This window comes from Ciconia boyciana, chromosome 27 (genome assembly GCF_034638445.1).
Source record: "Ciconia boyciana chromosome 27, ASM3463844v1, whole genome shotgun sequence".
In the NCBI taxonomy this organism is placed as follows: Eukaryota; Metazoa; Chordata; class Aves; order Ciconiiformes; family Ciconiidae; genus Ciconia; species Ciconia boyciana.
In genome coordinates, this window is record NC_132960.1 from 1603238 (window position 1) to 1623328 (window position 20091).

The window sequence follows — 20091 nt, forward strand, 5'->3', positions numbered from 1 at the left end:
TCCTCCCCGGTCGGAGGCTGGGGGCCACCTCCCCTCCCACTTTCCAGCACCTCTGTGCCCCGTTCTCCTCCCACCAGGCTGGGCCCTGCAGGACTGGCCAGAGCAAGGGGGGTCCCTGTGGTTCCCCAATCCCCAGGGTCTCGGTGGGGTGCGCAGGGGAAGGGCAGGGGCTCCTGGAGATATCCCAATCCCCAGGGTCTCGGTGGGGTGCACAGGGGAAGGGCAGGGGCTCCTGGAAACACCCCAATCCCCAGGGTCTCGGTGGGGTGCGCAGGGGAAGGTCAGGGGCTCCTAAAGACACCCCAATCCCCAGGGTCTCGGTGGGGTGCGCAGGGGAAGGTCAGGGGCTCCTAAAGACACCCCAAGCCCCAGGGTCGCGGTGGGGGGCGCAGGGGAAGGTCAGGGGCTCCTGGAAACACCCCAATCCCCAGGGTCTCGGTGGGGTGCGCAGGGGAAGGTCAGGGGCTCCTAAAGACACCCCAATCCCCAGGGTCTCGGTGGGGTGCGCAGGGGAAGGGCAGGGGCTCCTGCAAACACCCCGGTCCCAGGGACTGGGGTCCCAGGGGGACGCGCAGGGCTCAGGCTGGATGGGGGGTCCCGCGGGTGGGGCCCGGGCTGGGCCCCCCCAGGATGGTCAGGACGGGGAGGTCCCCAAAAGGCCGGGGGGTCCCGGTGTCGAGGGCGGGGGGTCGGGCCGCGGGACCCCGGGGAGGGGCTGCGGGCGGGGTGCGCCGTGCCCCGGCCCCGCTCCCGGTCCCAGCCCGCTCGGGGGCGGGGCGCGCCCAGCCCGGCGCGGCGGCGGCGGCGTCGCCGAGCCCGTCCCGTCCCGTCCCGTCCCGTCCCGTCCCGCCCCGAGCCGCGGAGCCGCCGCCGCCGCCGGAGCAGCACCGGGCTGCGGCCGCGATGGCTTCGCCCCGCCGCGCCGCCGCCGCCGCCGCCGCCGCCGCATGAAGGTGCGCGGGGCTGGGGCGGCGGGAGCGGCCGGGGAGGCGGCGCGGCGGGGTCCGGGAGCGCCGGTAGCCCGGAGCCGGCAGAGCACACGGCGAGCCGGGCTGGAGCCGGGGTCCGGTGCTGCTCGCTCCCCCCCGCCGCCGCTGCCGGCCCCCGGCGGGCCCGGGGCTGACGGTAACCGGCTCTCGGTGCTCCTCAAGAAGATGCACTTGTTCCGGAGCTCCAGCTACGAGATCCGGCTGGAGGGCGAGGGGGGCAGCCTGCCCCGCATCCAGGGCATCCGCTGGGTGAGTGCGGGCTGGGCGGGAGGGGGGCGGCGCGGCCGGGGGACCCCGCGACCACCGGGAGCCCGGGGAGACAGACCCCGAGCCGAGGAGCCCGCTCCGCTGCCGGCTTTCCCCGCCGCCCCTCGCAGCCTCCCTCCTTGCGCCGGGGGTCTGTGCTCGGGCAGCCGCAGGGTTTCGGGGGGACGGGGTTCGGCGAAGGCACTGCGAGAGCCAAGCGTGGTCCCCCCGGGTTTCTCGCCGCCTCCAGCCCCGCTTCCTGAGCGCGGCTTTGCAGGGCAGGTCTGACCCTTCCCTGCCTTCCCAGCTGGCCTGGCAGCGGGCTGTGATCTGTGACCCGCACCCTGCTCCCCCCTCGTGTTTGCTAGCTGCGAGGCGAGGCGTGCAGGGAGCGAGGCGAAGCGTGCAGGGAGCATATTTCTGCAGCCGCCTGCCCTAAGCCCTTCTCCAGGCAGAGCTGGCAGCCAGGCATGAAATGAGCCCGGTGCTATTGTGCTCCGGCCCACGGCGGCCGAGCAGCGCACCCCAACCCCGAGCGTGTGAACAGGAAAGACCTTCCCCGCGGCCTTGCGGCACACGGGGTTCAAAACGTTCCCTCCCTGCCAGGTCAGGCTGTTTCTACAGGAGAAACTTGTCGCTTGGCGGCAGGACGATGCTCAGCATCACATCCTCCCTCCCTGGGTCTGTGCTGTCCCCTGGCCAGGGGCTGCTGGGGGTCTCCTGGGGGTCCCCAGGGTGTAAAAGGCACCCGGTCCCCGTGCTCGGTCTCCTCTCTGTCCCCTTCGGGCTGGGAGGTGACCCTGGAGCCTGTTCACCTGCCCTGGCTGAGCTTTGTGACCTTCCCCTTCCCACACTGCTTGACCGGAGACAAACGTTTTTAAGGAAAAATTGAGATTACTTTAAGGGAACAACCCCCCTTTCAGCATTTCTATGCAGCGTGCAAGCTCCTTCACAAATAAAACTTTCCTCTCTTTTTTCCCTTTCTTCCTGATTTTTTGTCCCCGGAACTTTTAGGAACTTGATTATGGGGAGTTTTTTTGAGTGGCAAAAAGGCAGGGAGGTCAGGAAAGCAGCAGGCTGGAGCGTTACTGTGCTAAACTGCCAGACGAAGATAAATCTGACAAAATCTGGCAGCGCAGTGGCACGTGCAGTATGGCAGGAGCGTCCCCTCCCCGAGTGGCTCTGCCGTGTGTGGGGACAACCGCCAGCCGTTTGAGGGGAGTGATCTGATCTTTGCAGGGAAAAGGGGTGTTTCCCCCACTTTTTGCAGGTAGGAGAGTGCCCCCAGTGCACCCGTTCCTCGGGGCAGGTATGGGAGAGGCGGATGGCAGGGAACCGTCTGGCTGTGCCTTGGAGCAGCAATATTGTCCCTTGTCCCCATGGCTGCATGCCTACGGCTCCTGGAAACTCCTCCTCGCGTGGTAGCTCCATCTCATCCCTCCTGGGGACCTGTTTGCCTGATCCCAGTGCCAGCAGATCCCTTCCAGCTCTGCTCCTTGCCGCAAGGCTCCAGCCCAGGCTCCCATTCCCTGGCATCAGTGGGACATCGCAGCCCGGCATCCCCAAGCAGCTCCATCCTTCACCCTTCTCAGAGTACAGATGCCATCGTGCCGGTTCTCGTCGCATCCCTGGAGAGGACGGAGGGGACAGAGCGGGTGCCCCGAGCACCCCTCCCCGGCAAGGCTCCCGGGGGGACAGCAAGCCCCTGGCTGGCTGCCGTGCCTTTTGAGGCTGCGGATGGGCGAGGACTTTCTCCGGAGCCGTAAAGCCTGAAATAACTCCTGTTGTTTTCCTTGGGATCCCAAACAAAAGCGGCGCGTGAGCACAGAATGGTCGCTGCTGGCCTTGGCCGGCCGCCCGCCGCTGCCGGATTTCTGGAGACAGGCAGGATCTCAGCGCCTGTGTGTCCCGTAAGCAGGAAGATGGAAAGAGGCAACTCCTTAGGAAGCTGTTTGGAGACGGCAGCCGCGATGCCGCGACAATTAGGCAGAGGGTGAGGGTGGGGAGGGCATCCCGTGGGTCCAGACCTGGGAGCTGGGGAGCAAGGATGCTTCGGGAAGGGGGTTTTGGGGCCAGACATGAGATTTTGCATGTGGTTCAGAGCTGGTCTGGCAATGAGAAAACCCCAAGAGGGAGAAATTGCTCGGAGCACTCATCCTTGGGCAGGGTTTTTGCAAGTCTCCTTCAGTGTCCTTGTGAGCGCAGCTTGGAGCAGGACCGTGGCACGTCCTGGCTCCCTGCCTCAAGGACAGACCTCACTTATGGGGTGATGGCAAAGGCTGTTTGGGGACAGGAGCAGCTTTCGCTTGCACCCGAGGGGGTGACATCAACCTCCGGGTCCCACGGGAGGTAGCTCCATGCTCTGGCTGCAGCCCGGCTCCTGTTTGCAAACATTTGCTCTGCAATTGCCGGTGCGTTTCCTGTTCCACAGGGCAGTCACGAGGCTCAGGAAAGTTTGCAGAGTGAGTAAGTCACGATGTCCCAGCCTCAGCGGCAGCGTGGCCAGGTTGGGAGCGTCCCCAGGGACCTGCTGCGTTCACGGAGCTCCTTGTTTTCCGTCCACTCCCTGAATCTCTCCTAAGCTGGTTGCAAACTGCTGGGGGCAGGTTTGTGGCTCGAGTTGTCCAGGCTATTGGAGGAGGATGGGGAAGCCCTGGGGGTATGAAAAAGGCTGGAGGAAATGAGAGAGCAGCCTGAGCCGGGCAGGGTGTGAGCAGGCAGGGTTTGGGACAGCCGAGCAGGCAGCACAGGGCAGAGCACCCATCTGAGCACCCATCGGTGGGTGTCCACCTCCGTCACCCTGCTGCCTGGGCCAGGAGGTGCCAAGGCTCCTCAGCTCCTGGTAGGTGGTTTTGTCCTCGAATTCATTTGCAAAGAAGGCTTCTGTAGCTAATTACTCCTGCCCTTGGCTTCCTTACTTGAGGCTTTCATCCAGCGGTCCCTCTTGCTGGGGTTGCTCAGACCTTCCCAACCAGCCCAGAGGCAGCAGATCCGAGGAGGATCTGGCTCAGATGATGCCGTGTTTCGAGTGCCCACCAACTCCATCACCAGCCTGGAGTGCTGCAGACCCCTTACCAGCTTACCCCTTACCCTTAATAAACAGAGGGGACCACAGAACCTTCCCCTGGAGGTGAAGACACCCCAAGGAAGGATGGCCCTCACCGTGTCTCGGGGTTAATGCTCAAAGTGCATTAACTGCCTCAGCCCGGGGAGCATGTGAAGAGGTCTGACGGGTGCTATCGGCTTCCCCCAGCCCGTGGTTTATGCAGCAGATGCAGCCGGGATGAAAGGTTGTTTATTCAGGGCCATGGCCATGCGGGAGCCCTCATCTCCCTGGGCAGCGCCTGGATGGGAGCGCAGCCGCCTTTGCACTGGGATTAGGGCTGCAGCTGGGGTGGGCAACGGCTCACCAATGCTCGGGTAAAAACCTGGAGCATCCCCTCCTCGAGGGGGAAAAAAACGGGAGAAAAATAAGCACAAGGATTAAAAAGCACCTGCTGATGGGTGATATCCAGAGGGATGAGTGGTTGTGGAGAAGCTGAGGACCCAAGCGTGGCCTGGCAGGGATTGGCATCGCTCCCAGCGGAGCTGAACCCGACCCCGAGTTGTGCCGTGGCCACCACAGCCGGTCCATCCCGGAGAGCAGGGACCCCCTGCGGGGCCACGGCTCAGACCGGAGACAGTCCCCAGCTATTCCTGATGGTGTGATGACAGATCGCTCTGGGAGGGACTCCCCAAGCCATTTTAGGATCCCTGAGCTATTTTAGGATTGGTAAATGGCATGGACATTAAAGAAGAACCGGTTTAGAAAACAGCATTGGATCAACTCATCACGTGCAGATTTAAGTAGAGCAAAAAACTCGGTGGGTGACTGGGGTTTTCCATCCCCAAAGGGCGCGTTTTTCTCCTTTAGGGAGCACTGACTTGCCGGTGAACCGGGTGTGCTGGGAATCAGTGAGGATTCCTATTTTGCTCTCTTCCTACTGACACCCATCCCGCTATTTGCATTTTTATAGCTGTCAAGGCCTGAGTTCACACTTTGAGTCGCCACCATGGGCTCCTGCTTGAGCTCAGATCCTCTGACCATGAACGAGGGAAAATTGGGCTTGTTTTCTTCTAATATGCCTTATTTCAGGCATGTCTGTGTTGAATTTTACCCGCTGCACTGTTTCCCCATACCCAGCACATGCTCAGTGACTTTCTGCCTCGCTGGCCCATCGTTTCCAGGATCTCCCTTAAAATCCTTTGGAAAAACATCTTCATATTCACCAGCTCCTTGGCACCAAGGGAAGCATGAGGTTACACATCACCCTCAGCAATTCAGCTGTTTAGCTGCCGAGCTCCTCTCAGCGCTGAGGACCGCCACGTCCCGGTGGTTTGTTACAGCTGATTTTTCAGGATTTATTGTCTAAGTTTTTCTGGTTGTGCTGTGATTTGAGACCAATCCCCCGACACGTTGCCTGCAGGGAAACGTTCGGGCACGCGCTCCTGATGCCTCTCTGCTACCCTCGTCCTCCGTGAGAGCTCTTGCTCCCCATCATCTGCCGTGGGCCAGGCTGGCCATGAGTCCAGTCCTTGGAGTCCTCTGCAAGCTGATCCTCCAGCTCTCCAAGGCTTTCATGGGCCGTTCCCGTAACCCACCAGAGTTTGGGATCTCTTCTGTCCTCTTTGTTCGGACCCGGCTTCAAAGCTGGAGGAAAACCCCCAGGCTTTGGACACCTCTCCCTCCCCTGGAGCTGTGCCAGCTTCCCCAGGTCTTTCTGAAGTCCTTCTCCTCCAGTGGCAAGCTCCGTGTCTCAAATACGATGTCTTTGATCGCTGTTTGCAAGGATTTTAATTTTGACTTCCTTCTTTTATCTCCCTGCTCCCTTATTTGAATGCACTTCCCTTTCTGAAGTTAAACATAACCGCGGGGAGGTTCTGGGGGTTAGGTCCCCGGTACACATGTCTGTTTTCAGCGAGGATGGGGCAGAGTAAAGGTTTTGCCTTGGTTTTAGGAGATCGGTGCTGGTGAGCACGCAGGGATTCTTGCCTCCTTGCCTGGTGCAGAGCGGATGAGGCTGAACTGTGCCTTGGGGGAGGCAGGAGCCCCCCGGGGTGCACGGGGTGAGGGGGGACATGGCAGAGCCCCCACAGCCACCAACTCCCTTCTTTTTGGTTTTCCAGACCCCGCTTTTGGACACTGAATCCACCCTGGACTATGGACACAGCCTTACCCAGGTGGGTGGGCTGGGAAAACCCACAAGGACATGAGTTTGGGGAGGTGGGAGATGGAGAAATGTGAAGGCTGTGAGGGGTGGGGGGCCAGACCATCCCCATATCTTGGGGTCCTCGGCTCAGCTCTGGGATGCTCGCTGCCTTGGGCTCATCTCTTCCTGGGGGCAGGTGATGGAGATCCGGGGTGCTGGGTGGGTGTGCAGGTGTATCGCACCTTGGGCAGGGTGCTGGGAACACGGTTGACCGTGCAAGGTGTCAGCGCAGTCAGGGTCCAGGCCTTGCTGCCCATGCCCTCCCCACTTCCCCTGCAAGCTCTAAAATTCCATTCCACCCCCAGGCATCCTCAGAGAAGATCTGGCGAGCCGGGAAGCTCCTCTTCATCCACCTCACCAGCACCCGTCCTGGCCTCATCCGGGACCACAAGCATCACCTGCGGCACCACAGGTAGGACGGCCATGCCCTGCCATGCCGGGGGCACCGCGGGCTGCCGAGGACCCCGGCAGCCTTCCGAGGAGGGCAGGACTTCTGCTGCCTGTCCCAGGCAAGGGCTCACCTGGGGTGCCGGGTGCCGCAGCCCCGTTTCGGGAGCAGTTCTCACACCCTCTGCCCTTGCAGGCAGTGCTGCTCTGGGAAGGAGCTGGTGGACTGGCTGCTGAGCGCCGGGCTCGCCGTCCAGACGCGCAGCCAGGCTGTTGGCATCTGCCAGGTGCTGGTGGACGGAGGTGTCCTGACGCACGGTGAGGGCAGGCGGTGGCGAGACTGGGTGCGCTGGGGGCTGCTGGGGTCTCCCATGGGTGCACGTGGCACCCCATGGGTCTGCCGTGGGTGCATGGCCGAGCTCACGCACGCTCTCCCCCCGCAGTGAAGCAGGAGTGGCATTTCCAGGACAAGGACACCCAGTTTTACCGCTTTGCCGAGCTGGAGCTGAGCCCCGAGCCTGGCGCCGGGCTCCGGGATGCGGAGGAGCTGCTGGAGGCACTGGCCTTCCTGGCCCAGCTGGGTCCCGACGCGCTGCTCACCATGGCCCTGCGCAAGCCGTGAGTGGCCGGGGGCTCCCCAGGGGCTGGGGGGGAAGTGGGGCTCATTTCGACCCTGCTCCGTGGGATTCTGGAGCATCAAAGGGGCTGCTGTGGATGGGGCAACCTGAGCATCTCTTCCACGGCTGCCAGACCGGGGAGAGAAAGAGGCTGCCTGGCCACGGGGTTGTGCCTGGAGAGGGGTGTCTGTGCCCCGGGACGTGGTGGGGAGAGGGGGCATGGATGGCCACTCACCCCCCTCTCCCCTCCCAGGCCTGCCCAGCGCACGGAGGACGAGCTGGAGCTCATATTTGAGGAGCTCCTGCACATCAAAGCCGTGGCTCATCTCTCCAACTCGGTGAGTGCGGCCGTGCCCTGCTTCCCCCGCAGCGTGTGTGTGTCCCCCAGACTTCTCCTGGTCCCCAAATCCCCCTGCATCCCATCGCTTCCCAACTGGGCATCCTCTCCTGGCTCTCTCTGAGCATCCCTGGGCCCCCTTCCCACCCCATCCCACCTGCCCACGTGTGTCCCCTCCTCGCTCAGCTCCGGGCTGGGGTGACCCTAATGGCAGGTGCCTCTTGCCGCAGGTGAAGCGGGAGCTGGCGTCCGTGCTGATGTTCGAGTCGCACCAGAGAGCAGGCACCGTGCGTGAGTATTGTGTGCCCCAGGAGCCGTGCAGGGCTGGCCAGTCCCCCAGGAAAGGGTCCCCAGCCCAGGGAGGACGGCTGGAGCCGTTGTCATCGATGTGGATGCTCCCGCTGGGTCTTCGTGGACCAGGGATGGTGGGGACCAGAGCCCTCACTGCGTTCGCCTGGGCTGGGGGCTCGGGATGGGGGGGCTGAAGAGGGATGCTTGGGGGTCCCCCTCTTCGACTGCTGGATGCTGCTGTTTCCCCCGCAGTGTTCAGCCAAGGAGATAAAGGCACGTCGTGGTACATCATCTGGAAGGGCTCGGTGAACGTGGTCACCCACGGCAAGGTAGGTGCATCCCTGCACAGCGGGGCTCTCCAGACACCCCACGTCACTGTCCCCCGGTGGGGACGAGAGCTCCCACCCCGTCCCTCACCCTTCCTGTCCCCCCCCGCAGGGCTTGGTGGCCACCCTGCACGAGGGGGACGACTTCGGGCAGCTGGCGCTGGTGAACGACGCGCCCCGCGCGGCCACCATCATCCTACGGGAGGACAACTGCCACTTCCTCCGCGTGGACAAGCAGGACTTCAACCACATCCTCAAGGTGGGCAGGGGGCTCGCGGGGGCTCAGGGGACACACCGCGCCCTCCATGCTGTTTGCAGGAGAGGACACTTCTCTGCGTGCCAGTATGGGGGTTTGGGGTGCAACCAGCCAGCCAGGCATTGCGTGACGGACCCGAGCTGAGCTGATGGCTGTTTTCTCTCCCTAGGACGTGGAGGCCAACACCATGCGCCTGAAGGAGCACGGGAAGGTGGTGCTTATCCTCCAGAAGAACCTGCAGGGTGGCAGCAACCAGCCAGCCACGGCACGGAGCAGCAGGTGACAGCAGACTGTCCTTGTCCCTCTTGCAGCCATGCCAGCAGCGCTGCCAGCTGATGCCGCCTGTCCCTCTGCCTCCTCTACTGCTCTCTGGCTTCCCTCGGGGGAGTTTGCTGGGAGGACCGTGTCCTTGGAGGGGGAACAGGGATGCCAGGCCGTGCTGACCAGCTGCGTGAGTGGCCCGGTGGCCTGGTGTGGTGGCCCTGCCCACAGCTGGGGTGCCGCGTCCTTCCCTGATGTGCCCGGTGCTCTGCCCACCAGGTATTTCGTGATGGCCGGGACGCCAGAGAAGATTCTCGAGCACCTGCTGGAGTTCATGAGGCTCGACGCCACGCTCTACGACCCCGTGGGTAGGTGGGGGGGTCACCCCCTTGGTCTGGGGACCACATCCCAGAGCCACCCTGAGGTGGGCAGGCGGCTGAGGACAGGGTGCCGGCAGGAGGACCAGCACCGAGCGGGGCTGCCGTCTTCCCGGTGTTCAACCCCAAAAGCTGCTCCTCTCGCCCTAAAATCCCCCACTGGGGCCAGGAGAGGGAGGCAGCTCCAGGGCTGGGAGCATCTCCTCCCTCCTGTCCCACACCCCTCCACCTCCCTCTGCCTTCGGAGAGGAGCAAAGCCAGGCGAGACGGGAACCAGGAGATGTCCCCAGCGGGTAAAAAATCAGAGCTGCCGAGCTGGCGTCATCAGCAGCTGCCTTGGAGTTAACTCTCTGCCAAGCGCTGCGCTTTTAGTGCAACCCTTTAATTTTCTTTCCTCGCCAAAAGCCTGCAACCTTGCCAGCCCTTTCCGTGGTGTTTAGGAGCAAAAAGTGACCCACAATGAGCACGGTCACTGTGGGAGTAAACCACAGGCCAACCCCACGCAGGGCATGGGTGACCCTTTCCCGGCCAGCTGCACCGCCTGGCTGTGATCACCGTGTCCCCAACCCGCTGGACGCCGTGAAGGGTGGATGATGGTGGCTTCATCTCTTCCAGATACCCTGCTGGGGGATTTCCTCCTGACTTACACCGTATTCATGCCGACCTCGCAGCTCTGCAGAGCCCTGCTGCACCAATATCCTTCTGTGGATGGATCCTTCTGTGGGGGGACCAGTCTCCATCCTACGCCATGCACCCCCCTGCCAGGGACCAGCACGCTCAGCTTGGTCCCTGTCACCCCAGTGGGACCTTAGGGGTTGGCCAGGGGAGCCCCAAATCCCCCAGGCTCTTGGGCACAGGGCACATCCCCATCTCCCTGGGGGGGTCCCTGCCCAGGGGGGTCCCTGCCCAGGGGGGTCCCTGCCCACTCCCCAGCCCCACATCGCCTGTGCTGGTGCCCTTGACTGGTCCCAGTTTCCGCGCGGAGCCACTGGAGGGTTCGGAGCAGGAGAAGGCCACCTACTCCCTGCACAAGCGCCGGAAGATCCTGCGGCTGGTGAGCCAGTGGGTGCTGCTCTACGGGCGGCTGCTGCAGGGCGACCGCAGCACCACGGCTCTGCTGCAGGTACCAGGAGCAGGGTGGTGGGGGGCGGGGGATGTCCCCAGGGGGGTCTGGCCACGGACACCCTGTGCTGACCCACGGGCACCTTCCTCCTGCAGAACCTGGCGGACTTGGCGAGCCAGGACCCCCGCCTGGGCGGGCTGGCCCAGGAGCAAGCACAGGACCGCCGGCGGCCCCGAGTGTGAGTCCCCCGGGGAAGGAGGGGTGTCCCCATCCGAAACAGAGCCTGGCTCTGTCCCCCCACGCCACTGCTGATGCCCACGTCCCCGGATCCTGCACCCCTCGTATGCAGGGGGATTGCACTTTTCATGGGACCGAGCTTTCGGCCAGCAAAGCAATGATTGCCGAGACTGGGGGGGATGCCAGCAGCTCTCAGGCCACCTCGTCCCCAGCGTGGGGGCTTCCCAGCCACAGGGAGGGTGTCAAACACCACCGAGACTCCCCGGTGCCCTGTGGGGCAGGGATGCTCGGGGGGCTCGGTGGTGGCCTGGATCCGGGGGGCTGCAGGACTCGGTTCTGTCTCCAGCACGAGGTGTGGGCTGTGGGGCTCCAACACCAGCGTTCTCCTCTCTCTGCAGGCTGGAGAACGGAGACGGCAGTGTTTCTCCCCAGCCCAAGGTAGGGACCGCCCTGGGGGGTGCCAGGGCATGGGGGGGTGAAGAGCTGGGTCACCCCTGCCCTCTGGGGACCCCCAGCAGGAGGGGTGGCCAGTCGGGAGGCATCCTCCCCACTCTCTCCCACCTTGGCCACAGGCTCGGAGCTCCGTGAACTGGCTCACAAGCCAGGAGGAGGCGGTTTTGAACAGCAGCTGTGCCTTAAGAGCCCAGGACAAAGGTACGGCCACGCACGGCGGGGACTGTTCCCTCCCCAGCGGCTGGGACACTACAGCCCTTTCACCCCCCCATAGTGCCCTACGAGATCTACAGACCGGACCACTCGTGCCTGATCACGGTGCTGCCTGTCAACGCCTCGGTGCGGGACATCCTGCGGTCCCTCGCCCCCCAGCTCGGCCGGGACGGGGAGCACATCCTGGTGAAAGTGAATTCGGCCGGAGGTGAGCGGGCTCTCCCAGGGATGCCACGTCCTCGGGGTCTCTCCTGTGGGCTGCCACCGTGCCACGGTGGCAATTGCCCCGTGCCCAGCCAGGATCTGGCCCCTTCACCGTCCCAGCACTGACCGTCCTCTCTCCCACAGATAAAGTGGGGCTGCAGCTGGACGCCGTGGGAGTGTTCACGGCACTGGGGCTCAACGAGAGGCTCTTCGCCGTGAGCGTGGAAGAGCTGGGCAGCCTGGTGAGCGCAGGGCGGGGGAGTCGCGGGGATGGACAGCACCGGGCTGGCCCCCCAAGCAGGGTTTGGGGCTGTGGTGCCTCCGTAGCAGCTCAGGGTTGGGGTGTCCATCCTGGGGAAGGGGCTGGTGTTGCACTCCCTGCTGCAGCACCTAAGGGCAGGAGGGGTTGGGCATCCTCTCTCTTGTGCACAGACCCCCCATCCTGAGCAGCTGGGCCCCCACGTCGGCTCCTCAGAGACCCTGGACCTCATCAGCTCCAAGGACCTGGCCAGCCACCTCACCGACTACGACTGGAACCTCTTCAAGAGCATCCACCAGGTAAGGCCAGCACCCGGACCGGAGTGGGGGATGTCTCCGGGGTGGCTTTCGGGACACCCCTCAGCCACTGCACTGGGCTTTGCAGGTGGAAATGATCCACTACATCGTCGGGCCGCAGAAGTTTCACGACGTGACCACGGCCAACCTGGAGCGGGTCATGCGGCGCTTCAATGAGCTGCAGTACTGGGTGGCCACGGAGTTGTGCCTCTGCCCCGACGTGGGCAGGCGAGCCCAGCTCCTCCGCAAGTTCATCAAGCTGGCCGCACAGTGAGTGCCTCACCTCCCGCGTCCCGGTCCTGCGAGGACGGAGCCGGTGGTGGCCTCCTCGCCTGACTCCGTCCTCTCCTGCAGCCTCAAGGAGCAGAAGAACCTGAATTCCTTCTTCGCGGTGATGTTTGGTGTGAGCAACACGGCCATCAGCCGCCTGGCCAAGACCTGGGAGGTAAGCGCCTTTGGGCTGCTGGTCCCTGCGAGGTCCCCCGAGGTCTGCAGTGATGGATCTGGGTCCTCTGGCTTGGGCAAGAGGCAAGGGTCCAGGCAGACCCTGCACCCATAAACTCTGAGCAAGGAAGCTGCTAAGGGCAGGGAGCGCATTTCCCACTGGGCAGGGAGCCAGGATCAGCCCCTGGGTCTGGTTAGACCCAACTGGGGGCCAAAATCCCCCGTACCAGAGTGACAACAGGCTCCGAGCCTATTGCTCACGAGCACCCGGAGCAGGCGGTGTTGCTGAGCCCACAGAGGTGCAACGGGGTGGGTGGAGAGCAGGAGGTGCCAGGGGAGCTGGGGGGGTCTCTGGGGGTGGGAGAGCCAGGGTGCCGGCGCCGGTGACCTTGTCTCTGCACAGAGGCTGCCCCACAAGATCCGGAAGCTGCACTCGGCGCTGGAGCGGATGCTGGTGAGCGCAGCCCCTTCCCACCCCATCTCCCCCTTCCCAGCAGGGTTTACCCCTGCTTCCCAAAAGGTGCAAGGTCATGGGGTGCCGTGGCCGTGCTGCCCGCACTTTCTCCCCTGCACCTGGGGAAGGTAGCAGCCAGGGCTGTGTCCCCTGCTTGCCCTGCGCTGAGGTCCCGCTTCATCCCCAGGACCCGTCGTGGAACCACAGGGTCTATCGCCTGGCTGTCGCCAAGCTGAGCCCCCCCATCATCCCCTTCGTGCCTCTCCTCCTCAAAGGTGGGTACCTCGGTTGGGAGCTGCGGGGCCGTTGCTGGAGGTGCAGGTGGGAACGGGTTGGACCAGGGTGGCAGGGACCCCTTTGGACACATCCAGCCCTCCCCAGGGACCAGGAATCTGATCCCCAAATCCCCCCCCCGCAGACATGACGTTCATCCACGAGGGCAATCGCACGCTGGCCGAGAACCTCATCAACTTTGAGAAGATGGTGAGTGGGGCAGGTTGGCTCTCTGTGGACCCCCACCTTGGGGGACCTGCTGTCCCCCCGTCCCTTGGGATGCGGATCCAGAGCATCTCTGCGGCATTAGCACAGCCCCCCCAGCAGCCAGGAGCCCTGGCTGTCCCCTCGCGGGGGGCACGGGGCAGCCGCGGCCACCGCTGAAGCCCGAGGGGACTGTGTTTTACCAGCCGGGGAGCAAAGTGGGGCCAGGTGACAGCAAGTGACCTTTGTGCATTGCCCACAGCACATGATGGCAAAGACCGTGCGTGTCCTGCAGCGCTGCCGGGGCCACGCGCACGGTGAGTGCTCCCGGCTGGGGACAAGGACGGGGCTGGGCACCAGCGCTCCTTTGGGGATGGGGCTGAGCTCCTGCTCTCTCTCCACACCCAGCTCCGCTTTCCCCGCTGCGAAATCGCTCCCCGCACCGGCCGGAGGACGCCAAGGCTGTCAGGATCTCCACGTGTACGTCTGGGGCTCACCTGTCCGTCCCCCACCCCTGCGCTGGGAGACCCCCACCCCTCGGGGTTACGCGGGGCCGGACGAGGCCAGCCCAGGGGAGCGTGCAACCACCGTCCTTGTGAGGGGGGTCCCGAGGGCATCAGCCTGGCTCCAGTGGGTGAAAGCTGGTCCGGATGCTGCTGATACCTCGGAGTACCCAGGGATGGAGACTGAGCTCCCTCTCCTGAGTGGTGCAAGCCCCTGGGTCGCACGCTGCTGGCTGGAGGCACCAGTCGGCAACTCCTCATGCTGAAGAGAGTCACGGAGTGTTCCAGCGTGCCTGAAGCACTCTAGCTGTTAGGCAGCAGGCTGGGGCATCGCTTTGCCCCATGGAGCGAGTCTGTCCCCACGTGTTCCTGCTCCTTCAGCTCCAGCAGGTTCCTGGAGGTGATGGAGGGGATCCGTGAGCCGAGGGAGAGGTGATGGAGGGGATCCGTGAGCCGAGGGAGAGGTGATGGATGGGGATTTGTGAGCTGAGGGAGAGGCGATGGAGGGAATTTCAATGAGCTGAGCAAGAGCCGATAGAGAGGGATCCATGAGCCAAGCCAGAGGTGATAGAGAGGTTCAATGAGCTGAGCTGGAGGTGGTGGAGGGGATCAATGAGGCAAGCCAGCAGCAGTGGAAGCAGATCAGCGAGTCAGGCAAGAGGCAGTGAAGGGGGATCCATGAGATGAGCCAGCGGTGACGGAGAGGGTTGGCAAGCTGAGCCAGAGGCAACGGAGGGGGATCGGTGAGCGCAGCCGGAGGCAGGAGCCCAGCCCTGATCTCAGCTCTCCCCGGCAGGCTCGGAGCAGTCCCTGAGTGTGCGGAGCCCCGTCTCCACCTGGGCATACCTGCAGCACCTGAAAGCCATCGACAGCCAGAAGGAGCTACTGCGGCTCTCCCACAGCCTGGAGTCCTGACGGGGACAGAGGGCCGGAGGGGGCCCAGAGCAGGGATGCGGCAGCCTGTCTGCCGGCAGCGGGGGCAGCCCCGTGGCTCTGCTCCCGGTAGCACCGGGCACGAGGCTGCGCTGGAGCCGGCCGAGAGCAGCCTCTGCTCGGCCGTGCCACCGGCGCCGGGTCCGGCACCACGAGGCAGCCGGGAGCCCACGTGGGCTGCGGGCAGGCGAGGGCCACGGACAGCGGAGCGAGCAATAGAGGTATTTTTGTACGCAAGGCTGCACTCCCCTTTCTTCCCCGTGCAGCAGCCTGGATTCACTCCCTGCACCAGCCAGGGGAGAGGAAGGAGCCAACGCTGCTGGCCCTGGAGGTGCCGGGCTGGAAGATGCCCCTTCCTCCCGGAGGGACTCAAGCCAGAGCATCCCTATGAGCAGGGAACACCACATCTGTCTCCATTGGGGTGCAGACACCCAGGCTGAGCTCAGGGTCTGGCTCGTGCTGCTGTGCTTCCCCACAGATCCTGGGGGCAGCTCCAGAGGGGACCTGCCCTTCCCTCTGTCCTGTGTGTCTCATGGGAGGCGCCAGCTGCGTCCCCTGTCCCAGCCTCCGAGAGCTGCACCACCAGCCCGTGCTGCCAAACCTTGGGCTAATCACAGCCTTCTCTGTGCCTCAGTTTCCCCGCATGGATGGGAGCAGGAATAGGCACGTACAGCTGTGGCACGGAGGCAGGACAGCATCCGTCATGGAAGGAAGCTGTGGTGGCCTCGAGATGGAGATGGTGATCTGCTCTGGCCATTTCCAACCCGTGACCGGTTGCTGCTGGTCTGTGAGCAGGGGTTTGGGGGAGGTGTCTCTGAAGGAGGAAGAGCTGACGGACCCTGGGGTGGACACCCCCATCCCTCCCCCCAGAGCATCTCTGTATGCGCACGGAGCAGTTTCAGCAATGACCTTCCCGACGCTCTGAGCAGGCCTGGATGAAGCTATGGGGTTCAGGGGAGATTGCAGCCCCTAAAAGCTCCCATGTTTGCAGGGTGCCAGCGCAGGGGAGGCTCGCAGCCCCTGGCAGGTCTGTGCCCCAGCCGGGCCACCATGGAGCCACAGCACGGAGCCACAAGCCAAAGCCCCCCCAGCCTTGCCCCAAGTGCGGCTGGGCTACAAGGGACCAGGGCACTGCTGCATTAATTGCTCTTTTCAGTCTCGCCATGCAGATGAATGGGTTGCTTAAAATAAAAGTCCCCATCACACCTAAATAATGTTTCAAGCGATGCAGCCAGCTACGAGATGGGATGCAGGTTCCTTGCAGCTCCCAGCACCATGTCCATCCCAGGACCCCCGGGTCCCCCCCAATGCAAAGCTTGGCTTTGTGGTTCTCTGCAAGGCAGCGGGTGGCCGAGCACAATGGGGACCAGGTTTTGACACCTGATATCTCCCAGGTTTCTAACTCCAGCCCCATGCATGGCCCCAGCAGCATGCGCGTCCAGGCAAGTTAGGGCAAAGCGGAGAGGCGATGGCAGTTCCTGGGATCTGGACCCAAATTGGGCAACCCAGACCTCCCGCAGTCACCTTTCCCAGCATGTTTTCCCTGAAGGAGCAAAGGACCCTTGAAATGAAAGAGCTCGTGTGTGGGGAAGAAAGGGTTAAACCAGAGTTGCACATTTTCCAGATGTTTCTGGGCCTGCAGATTACCTTCAGTCCACAGGCTGGCTGGCCAGATCGATGGCTGTGTCTTGGGGCTTTCCCTTCCTTGGCTGCAGGCGGGATGCTGGCCCGGTCAGCTGGCTTGGCTGGAGAAATCTCCACTTGAGTGGAAAAGTTGACCCTTGTCTGGTTTTCTCGGTGCAGGCCGTGAAGAGCATCCCCTTGGGGAGCTCACCGTGGTCCATGCACCTCCGCAACCCACAATCCTGTATCCTCCACAAGCTGTGTTTTCCCTCGGAGCATAAGCGTGAAGGTCCAGCCCCACCAGCAATTCCCATGGAGCTGCAGAAGCCCCGTGATGTCCTGAGGGTGAGGGAAAACCTGGAGAAATATTCTGGAAAAGGTCAATGAGTCCAGGGGGATGTGGAGGGGGGGATGCGGAGAGGAGAATGGGGATGAAGCTCAGTATCGGGCAGCCCTGCTCGTAGAAAATACTGGACCGTGCAAAAATAAGAGGCTGGATGCCTGCCTCCTTGAGCAAGACCATGGGTAAAGCCATGGTCTGGACGAGGGTGTAATGCAAGGGGCGAGAGCTAACGGCACCGTTGGGCACAGGAGCAAGCGCGGCTGCCCGGACCCCGGCTTCCCCTCCTGCATCCCTGAGGCCGGGGCCGGGGTCTCCTCTCCTCGGCTCTGATGCAAGAGCGATGTGGAGCCAGCCCCAGGGCGCTTGACTCGCCGCCCTCCTGCAACACCCCTCGTGGGTGAGCACCCTGAGCAGGGTCACAGGATTCGGTGACAGCCAGCAATACTGTCCTTCTGTCACCAGTGCCTGACTCTGGACTGTGGCCCAGCACACACTTACCTGCTTTTGTCCCTGGACCTGCAAACCACGAGACTGGGCGACGAGGGGCAGGTTGTCCCCAGGAGCTTGGAGGGCTTTGGTGCCTGCAGGTCCAGCACTGCTGGAAGGTAGGGGTGGGAACAAGATGCGATGGACCATGGGGGTGTGCGAGGATGGCAGGTGGGGAGCGCTCACACCCGGCCATCGGCTCCTGGAAGGTGTGGCTGAGAAACAGGGACAAACACGCTGTTCCCACAGCTTTGCTGGTGGAGCTGACACTCCCAGTTAAGCCCAAGGCAAAAGGCATCATCCTCCACGGTGAGGCTGGGAAAGCAACCTTCTGCAAGAAGAGGTGGGCTCCACCTCCATCCTCCTCCATGGTGGGCATCCAGCTCCCTCACCGAGCACTGCGGGACTCGCTCCATCTCCAGGCGCTGCGGCTGCTGCTCTTCCTGGGCATCGCAGAGGAGCAAGACGGATGCACGATGGCTGCAGCCATCCATCCCATGTCCAACCCCACTGGTGTGAGCTCCTCACCCCCAGCAGGGCTTGAGGCACAGCCTGGAGTTGGGGAAAGTTTGGCTTGTGCATGAGCGAGTTGAGGGACTCAAAGAGCAGCCTCAGCACAGGGTGACACAAAGATGTCAGAAAAAACAAGGCTGCTCTCAGGGAGGACAGCTCAGCAGGGTCACCAGCCCAGGGCGGAGGGTCGGAAATGACTGAGGGGTGAGAAAGGAGCCAAACATGGTCCTTATTACACCAAACGCTGCTCTCCTGTGCCAGCTAACGCACCCCGGGGAGGTAAGGCTGTTGCAATGCTGCTGTGTCAGCAGGAAGAATTGCAGGCAACTGCTGCCTGCTCCGCTGATGGAGTTTAGAAATTGCCTCCCCTTGGGTCAGGTGGTGTTTTTGGAGGTCACTTATCATCTGCCGAGGTGGAGATGCACGAGGAGTGATCCCCTCCTTGGTGGGGAGACCCTGTCCTGGACCTGCTGCCTCTGGTGATGAAAGCATCGGGAGCGTGGCCGTCTGGCAGCCACTGTGGCAAGCAGCCCAGGAGAAGAGCCCAGGGCTGTTTAGAGAAGCTCCGGGAGCCTCCGGCTAGGGAGTCTTCCTGGCACTGCGTCAGGCAAACACCTGGCCAAAGCAGAGGAACATGGACCACAAGGGACCAGCCAGTATTGGGCCATCCCTGGGTCTGTCACAGTGCACTGGTGAGGAGGTGGAGCAGTGGCTGGTATAAATCATTTGGGAATTGGGCAAGGTTTGTGGTGAGGCTTCCTGAGAAACCACGTCACTGCGTGAGGAGAAGCCAGAAACCAGCCGGTGCCTGTGCTGGACCTTCAGGTGCGGCACCAACACGCGCTGCCGGTCTCTTCGTTATTTTCCTGGAAAGACAAGAAAGGGCGATGCTTGTGGGCAATACAACCATGCTCCCTATGGATGAGTTGAGGCCAGACCATGCTGGCCCTCGAGGGACCGTGGCTGGGAAGAGATGGGGAGATGCGTGGAAGAGCTGAACTTCCCCAACATCCTCCAGCAGCAAAATGGGTTGAGGAGGTTCTTTCCTGCTCGCCTCGGTGCACTGCTCTCCAAAGGAGAATGGGAAAATAGCAGTTTTTAAACCAGCTTCCAGAAGGATGGTAAGTTAGGTCTGGATTATTTTCCTGTTGTGGTTTTGAGTGCAGCCCTGTGAGCAGCTGAGCTGGGCAGTGGAGGGATGTGGATGGAGATCGGCTCGGGGATGATTGTGATGCCCCTTTGAAAATGGGGAGGCTGTGGCACGGTTCAGAGGCAGTGAAGACGCCCTTGGAGGCAGGGTGGGCGCTGACCTGTTCCAGTCTGGTCACTCCCATGCCTTTGGGTTTACTGGTAAGCACGTACGACGCGCTCCAGGACTGGGAACCAGTGGAAGCCAGGTCCCCCCCCAGACTGTGGTAGCATGGAAGGCTGTCTCTCGTGCTGGATACCCTGGATGCCCACCATCTGGGGACATCTTCCACTGGGATGCACTGAATTGAGCCTGGGCTGGCCCTGCTGTGGGCAGGGAAGAGGCTGGTGACCACACCAGGCATGGGCTGAGCTCCCCCTCGGTGTTACCCGGGGCCATGGAGGCTCCCTGGAGATGGATGGGGAGCAGGATGGGGATAGACCAGCTCTGGGCTTGCCCCAGGAGTGAGATCACACTGGGATAGCCCACAAAACTTACTCCCTGAGCAGCCCGGACACTGAAGCCTGGCTTGTGGTTATGTTTCAGGTTTTCCTTGTGCTGCTGGAGGACCTGGAGGCTTCAACCGAGGCTGGCCTGTGCCATAAGGGGGGCACAGCCTCCAGAGACAGCAGCTGAGGAAGGAGAGATCATTACCTCCGATTAACTGGGGAGCAGAAAGTTGCCCCCAGTTAGCACCAGTTGCATGGGAGCACGTGGCACATCAAGGGACCAAGCTGTGGCACTGATCACGAGCTCGCATCTCTAATGGACCTGCTGGGCTCTGAGTGGACAAACACCCCACTGAGAAGCTTTCCCCGTGCTCCTCAGTCACCCCCGGGGATCATGTACGCGAGGAGTGGAGCAATACTGGGATACTGGATTTACCAGCCCTCCTCTCATTCCAGGCAGCCTATAATTAAGCCGTGCACATAATGAGTTTTGGCAAAGTTTGGGTGCAGCCTTCCTGTGAAGCCCTCGGTGGCATCATGCTCCTCCCTCCTCTCCACACCCCCAGGGGACCCACATATAGCAGGAAGTGCCAGGGAGCACCGTCATTCCCCACCT

The 20091-nt window shown here is 62.8% G+C and overlaps 1 protein-coding gene across 1 annotated transcript; it reads left to right on the plus strand.

Annotated features, from left to right (window-relative positions):
* Positions 1-947: 947 nt before the first annotated feature.
* RAPGEF3 (Rap guanine nucleotide exchange factor 3) lies at positions 948-15606 on the plus strand. Its single transcript, XM_072847222.1, has 27 exons — positions 948-1238; positions 6402-6455; positions 6790-6896; positions 7068-7189; positions 7315-7489; positions 7742-7826; positions 8056-8116; positions 8369-8445; positions 8555-8701; positions 8868-8977; positions 9239-9327; positions 9952-10030; positions 10309-10459; positions 10555-10637; positions 11035-11074; positions 11209-11290; positions 11364-11510; positions 11651-11748; positions 11939-12064; positions 12150-12331; positions 12416-12506; positions 12909-12959; positions 13147-13234; positions 13378-13442; positions 13699-13753; positions 13845-13916; positions 14736-15606. Exons 1-27 carry the CDS (start codon positions 948-950, stop codon positions 14852-14854), a joined length of 2847 nt encoding a protein of 948 aa, XP_072703323.1. The 3' UTR covers positions 14855-15606.
* The last annotated feature ends 4485 nt before the right edge of the window (positions 15607-20091 follow it).